This window comes from Phyllostomus hastatus, unplaced genomic scaffold (assembly GCF_019186645.2).
Source record: "Phyllostomus hastatus isolate PE091 unplaced genomic scaffold, TTU_PhHast_1.1 phas_contig_5, whole genome shotgun sequence".
Lineage (NCBI taxonomy): Eukaryota > Metazoa > Chordata > Mammalia > Chiroptera > Phyllostomidae > Phyllostomus > Phyllostomus hastatus.
The window spans coordinates 3,071,805-3,078,258 of NW_025333897.1; the positions used below are offsets into that span (position 1 = coordinate 3,071,805).

Below are 6,454 nucleotides of genomic sequence, written 5' to 3' on the forward strand. Positions count from 1 at the left end.
CCCTGCACCTCCACTCCCACCAGCATTCTCCACTCCCTTAGTTCATGTCCATGGGTTGTACAAAATTCCTTGGCTTCTCCATCTCCTATGCTATTCTTAACCTCCCCCTCTCTATTTTTTACCTACCATTTATGCTTCTTATCCCCCGTATCTTTTCCCCATTCTTCCCCTCGCCCCTGATAACCCTCCAGGTGATCTTAATTTCTGTGATTCTATTCTTGTTCTAGTTGTTTGCTTAGTTTGTTTTTGTTCCATACAGTTCAATTTTCTTGCACTTCTGCTTGTTTTTTGTTTTTGAATTTTTTGTCCTTTTGGTTGTGCGAGGAGGCAAAGTATTTATTTGTATTTATTTGTTAATTAATTTATTTATTTTGAGAGAGGGGGAAGGGAAGAATCAAGAGACGGAGAGAAACATTAATGTGTGGTTGCCTCTTGTGCACCCCCTGCTTGGGACGTGGCCTGAAACCCAGGCATGTGCCCTGACTGGAAACTGAATTGGTGACCTTTTGGTTAGCAGGCCAGGACTCAATCCACTGAGCCACACCAGCCAGGGAAGACAATTACTCTTGTAACACAAGTTATCAAGGGAGAGCGCAAATGCAGAGCCCCACTACCACAAATTATTCAGTCAAGTTTCCCACATTTGGAGAAATCACAGAGGACAGCACACACAGGGTACAATGGGTGGGCCTAATCCTGGGAAGACCACCTTCTTGATATGGTACTTCCCCTACCAGGTGAGTATCTCATTTTAGAGAATATTGTATTCTTTCAGCAGTATGGAGAACGCTGGATACAATGGGGGCAGGGCTCAAGAAAACAAAGGGAAATTTTTTACAGTTTTTCTCATATATATTATATATTTTTATTACATCTAAATCAGGTATTTTTTTCTCTTTTTTGTATTTTATTGATTATGCTATTACAATTGTCCCATTTTTTTATCCTCTTTATTCTCCTCCAACCTGCACCCCTCTCACACCGGCATTTTCCCACCTTAGTTCCTGTCCATGGGTTGCACATATAAGATCTTTGGATTCTCTATTTCCAATGCTATTCTTAACCTCCTCCTCTCTATTCTGTACCCACCATTTATGCTTCTCATTCCCTGTACCTTTCCCCCATTCTCCCCCGTCCCGCTCCCCACTGATAGCTCTCCATGTGATCTCCATTCCCATGATGCTATTCCTGTTCTAGTTGTTTGCTTACTTTGTATTTCTTTTTGTTTTAGGTTCAGCTGTTGCTAGTTGTGAATTTGTTGTCATTTCACTGTTCATAATTTTGATCATCTTCTTTTTTCTTAGATAAGCCCCTTTAACATTTCACATAAGGGCTTGGTGATGATGAACTCCTTTAACTTGACCTTATCTGGGAAGTACCTTATCTGCCCTTCCATCCTAAATGATAGAATTGCTGGATAGAGTCATCTTGGATATGCTGGTCTTTGCTTTTCATGATTTTGAATACTTCTTTCCAGCCCCTTCTTGCCTGCAAGCTTTCTTTTGAGAAATCAACTGGTAGTCTTATGGGAACTCCTTTGTAGATAACTGTCTCCTTTTCTCTGGCTGATTTTATGATTCTCTCCTTATCTTTCATTTTGGGTAATACAATTAGGATGTGCCTGAGTGTATGCTTCCTTGGATCCAACTTCTTTGGGATTCCCTGAACTTCCTGGACATCTATTTCCTTTGCCAGATTGGGGAAGTTCTCCTTCATTATTTTTTTTTCAAATAAGTTTTCCATTTCTTGCTTTTCCTCTTCTTCTGCCATCCCTGATTCTGATGTTGGAAAGTTTAAAGTTGTCCTGGAGGTTTCTAAGCCTCTTCTCATTTTTTTTGAATTCTTATGTCTTTATTCTGTTCTGGTTGAATGTTTATTTCTTCCTTCTGGTCCAAACTGTTGATTTGAGTCTCAGTTTCCTTCCCTTCACTGTTGGTTTCCCGTACATTTTCCTTTATTTCACTTTGCATAGCCTTCACTTCTTCCTCTATTTTGTGACTACAGTCAACCATTTCTGTGAGCATCCCGATTACCAGTGTTTTGAACTCTGCATCCGATAGGTTGTCTATCTTTTCATCACTTAGTTCTATTTTTTGGAATTTTGATCTGTTCTTTCAGTTGGGCCACGATATTTTATCTCAGTGCACTTGTTACATATTAAGGGGTGAAGCCTTTGTTATTTGCCAGGGCGGGGATATCCAGGTCACCGCATTGTGGTGCTGTATGAGGGGTCTGAGAGGGAACAATGCTGCTTGCTCAGCTCCCGGCCAGCTTTGAGTCACTTTTCCCACTTCCCACAAGCAAATTGGGCCCTCTTGGTGCTGATTCCCAGGTGGGTGGGCTTGTATGTGTTCTAGGACCCTGTGGGTCTTTCCAATAAATTCTCCCATGAGGCTGGGAGTTTCCCCCACCACTGCCAATTCCCCACAAGCTTTTATAGCCTCCTTTACATTCCCAGAGGTTTTGAAGCTTTATTTCCCTTTGTTGGAACTCTGGGTTCCATGGTATGTCTCACTCCCCCAGTTGTTCCTCTTGGTTTATGTGCACACAAGTGTTGGACCATCCATTCCACCAGCCGCTGCCCTGTAGTGATTCCTTCCCTTCCGGCTTCCCATCTCCGCCCCTCCCACTGGTCTGGATGAATGTTTCTTCTTTAACTCCTTGGTTGTCAGACTTCCATACACTTCAATTTTTCCTGCCATTCTGGTTACGCTTTGTCTTAAATTTGTTTTTTGTCCTCCTTTTGGTTGAGTGAAGAGACAAGGTGTATCTACCTATGCCTCCACCTTGGCCACAAGTCTGATTCAGGTATTTTTTTGTCCTAGTGTAATTGAATTCCCATTCCCCAGATATAGCATGTTTATTGTAATTTTTTGTAGACACGTGTAAATGTTGAAGAAGTCATGTTATGGTCAAATTGATGTGTAATATGTTATCATTGAATTGGCCCCACTCATGGGAATAAAAAAATACTCTTTATTTAGGAGAAGCACTGTTAAGTATAGGAAAGTCAGGGGGGAGGTCCTGTAGAGGTGAAAATAACAAAACAAAACACCCTTCTAACTCACACATGCAGTAAAGCAAATTTTATGAGTAAATGTGTAATTACTTAACATATGTAATATGTGAACGTAGTAACATTTTATCGCTGTGTATGTAATATGGAAATAAGACAAAGGAGAAAACAACGTTTTAAAATTTAATTTCATTTTTCTCATATAAGCTACATGTATTTGTTTTATGAGCCAATGTGAAATGCAAATAAAATGCTATATAAAATAAAATAAAATGTCTTAAGTAAATGACAATACTTACTATTCGTGCATTTTTAGAGTTCGAGGAGGAGGACAGAAAAATATATTGTCTTTGCTGCACTTGAAAATACACAAACATAAGAATTCCACCCATATTTTTGTTCTCATTTTCAAATAATGCCTGGCTCTCTTAAGATACTCAAAATACATGAAAGGTCTAACGTAAAACTTAAGGTTTGGAAATTTAATCCTCAAGGAAACCCAGAGTTTACCACCCGAGTCTTGTTTATTAAGATTTTTTAATGACAATTCTAACCACTTAGTAGCAACACATTGCCCTGAAAAGAGGCCCTGCTGGTCATCTGGAAGAATCTGGGAAGGAGTAGAGCTCCGATGTAGCCACAGAGCTGCGTCAGCTGAATGGGGTCCAGTGCCCTTAGCTGAGCCCTAATCCCATTCACTGGCAGCCTCAGCTATCTCCTGTCTGAGAAAGAGGCTGACCTTCCCAGGTTTCTCACCTAGGAGGGGCTCTGGGCTTCTCCTTCATCCCCTGCTGGACCCGAGGGACCTGGTAGTGGGGCTGGGACAAGCCAGCCCTCGGCAGGGAAGGCATAGGCCGCTTGGGTGGCCATGGCATAGATGGTCTGCGCCTGGGTGCGCAGATGCTCCCGGAGCTGGGTGAGCAGGATGTACTTCTCCCAGCTCAGCGAGAAAGGAAGCTGCTGGTTCTGCAGCAGAACGATGTTCTGATAAATGGCCTCAGACATGGTGCGAAGGGAAGTCACCAGGCTTTTCCGAAGCAGAGGAGGTGTCTGGACTCTGGAGGACCGTGATCTGGGCCTCTTGCTGTGCCCAGTGCGCCTTCTCTGGCCTCTCCTATGATGGGCACTTCCAGTCTCTTTGCTGTCACCACTTTGATCATTATCAGAGACCTTTCCGATCTTTCCCGAAGTCACACTGCACATCTCTTCTAGAGAGGCCCCTGCAAAGGAAGCTTGTGGGTGAGAGACCTGCCAGATCAATTCCCAGGGGATCTTCATTCCCAGATCTCAGCCAGTGCCCTCAGGGGAACCCCACAGCTATCTTGCTCCTTTCAAGCCCTTTTATTTCTATGCGACCACACTTATCCCACATCCCCAAATGCTCCCTGAATCCCAGAACCACCAAGGTGGCTCTCCAAAACCACCAAGCAAACCCTTTCCTGTCCACACGCTGGATATTCCCCACTTTTCCTTCTGTGCACCTCTGGCCCCCAAAGTAACCTCCTACCTGCTGTCTTGCCGAGGCTGTCCCTGGAACTGCTTTTCCTCTTCCCGGAGCTCTCGCAGTCGGAGCAGCTTTCTGCTTCTGCAGATAAAGTGTGAGTTTCAGTGACTGCTCACTTCCCCGCCATTCCTAGAGTTCAGGATCTGCGAGTTTCTAGCTGCCCCAGAGCAGCACCCAGTTCACTGCCCAGAGAGACGGATACCCACATCCTGTCCCTCTTTCCCCCAAAGTAAAATCTTACCTGAGAGATTGCAGCTATTTCTGCCTTTGCGTTTCCTCTTCTTACAATTCTCTTCCTCATTTGTCTTGGCCTCTGATCCTGGACAAAAAGAAGGAGTTTAGGTGACTGGCCTCCCTCAAGGCACACAGAACCCCCTATTTGTGGACAATTCTCTCCATCAACTAGTCAGTATTTGTGGGCAACTCTCTTGACTGAGGGTGTGCGGCCAATGGCAAGTGTGACATGAACACCAAGGTTCCAGAGGGTCATTGTCACACTTCCTCAAGCACCCTGAAGGCCAGGTAATGTTTTCTACCACCTGTGTCGAAATAAAAGCCAACTGGAGACAAAAATGCTGGGTTTCACCCTGAATGGTGTGGCTCAGTTGGTGGGAGTGGCCTCCCATAAACTGCAAGGTTGTGGGTTTGATTCCTGCTCAGGGCACATGCCTGGGTTGAGGTCTCAATCGGGGCACATAAGAGAGGCAACCAATCAATGCTTTTCTCTCACATCCATGTTTCTCTCCCCCTTCCTTTCCCTCTCTCTAATCAATAAGCATGTCCTCAGGTGAAAATAAAATGAAAATAAATTTAAAAATCAATCAATCAATTAGTAAAAATGTTATTTCGTCTTTATGATCTCCCTTTGAGGTATGTATTATTACAAAACACACAAACAAATAAGTAAATAATATGGGCTTCCCTGATCTCAAACCTCTCTCCAGCCTCCACACAGCCCATTCTTCCCTCGTCTTTGGATGACATTCTCTCTTAACTGGGAAGAATCCTTACCTTCTTCTCCTAATAGTTTCTGATCCACATCTGAGTGCCTTTCTTCAAAGAAGTTCTTTTGGGAGGGAGGCTGCTCAGTGGCACTTTGGATGGAGGGGCTCTGGGAGTCTGAGTTTTCTGTTCCCGAATCCATCTTGGAGCCCAAATGAAAGACCCTCCCTGTGACACATCCAGAACCAGAAGTGAGAGTAGGCCCGATTTGCCTGCCTTTTATGAGCCACGCACAGGGTGTGGCTCACTCCTATTGGCTGAAAAGCATTCACTTCCTGTTACTCATTAGAGATTCAGGTAGGCTAAATATAGATAGGAATGTAGCTGATTGTGTTTGTCAACAGAAGTTGTTGACAAACAAAAATTGTGCCAACAGGGGTTTCCAATATGGGGTTTCCAATAAACCATAGAGCGTTATTATAAATGCAGTGTTATTCCTGTAGGGTTCCCACTTGCAGTGTTTTGTCATTTTTAGATAGAGTGTGAGGACTTTCATATGCCCTAGCTCCTCCCAGCGACCCTCCCAACTGATTATGTTTCCTTAAAGTTCCAGTTAGTCTTCATCGAAAAGTTGACTCAGCAATCGATTGAAGTACAATATTAAGAATTTGTAAAGGTGGACTCAGATGGCAGGGACACTGTGCAGGGGTCTGGAGGCTCAGTCTGTGGCATTTCCCTCAAATGCATAGTGTGTGAGATGCCTCTGGAAGCAATGGTTGCTAGACTCTGGTTTTAAATGTGTGCCCAATTAGCTGTTAGGAGTGCTTCTTAGGAGTGCTGTTGCTTCTCAAAGTTCAGGTTGAACTGCAGATCCCCACACAGATAAGGAAAGACTATTGCAGGGTCCTGACATAGACTCAAAAACAGATAGCAAAGCTGGGAAGCTGAGGGATTGAAAGGCTGAGAATTCCTCCCCATCTTGATTCTGGCCC

General features: G+C 43.9%; 1 protein-coding gene and 1 non-coding gene across 2 annotated transcripts; both read right to left on the reverse strand.

The window, feature by feature from the left end:
* Window positions 1-582: 582 nt before the first annotated feature.
* On the reverse strand, window positions 583-745 carry LOC123823923. The gene has a single exon (XR_006786620.1). It is a non-coding gene; the product is annotated as a U1 spliceosomal RNA (small nuclear RNA).
* Window positions 746-3,772: 3,027 nt separating this feature from the next.
* LOC123823693 (protein FRG2-like) lies at window positions 3,773-5,664 on the reverse strand. Its single transcript, XM_045846645.1, has 4 exons — window positions 5,532-5,664; window positions 4,762-4,839; window positions 4,524-4,601; window positions 3,773-4,236 (listed from the first exon to the last, which is right to left on the reverse strand). The coding sequence occupies exons 1-4, from the start codon at window positions 5,662-5,664 to the stop codon at window positions 3,773-3,775; spliced, it is 753 nt and encodes a 250-aa protein (XP_045702601.1).
* Between the last annotated feature and the right edge of the window lie 790 nt (window positions 5,665-6,454).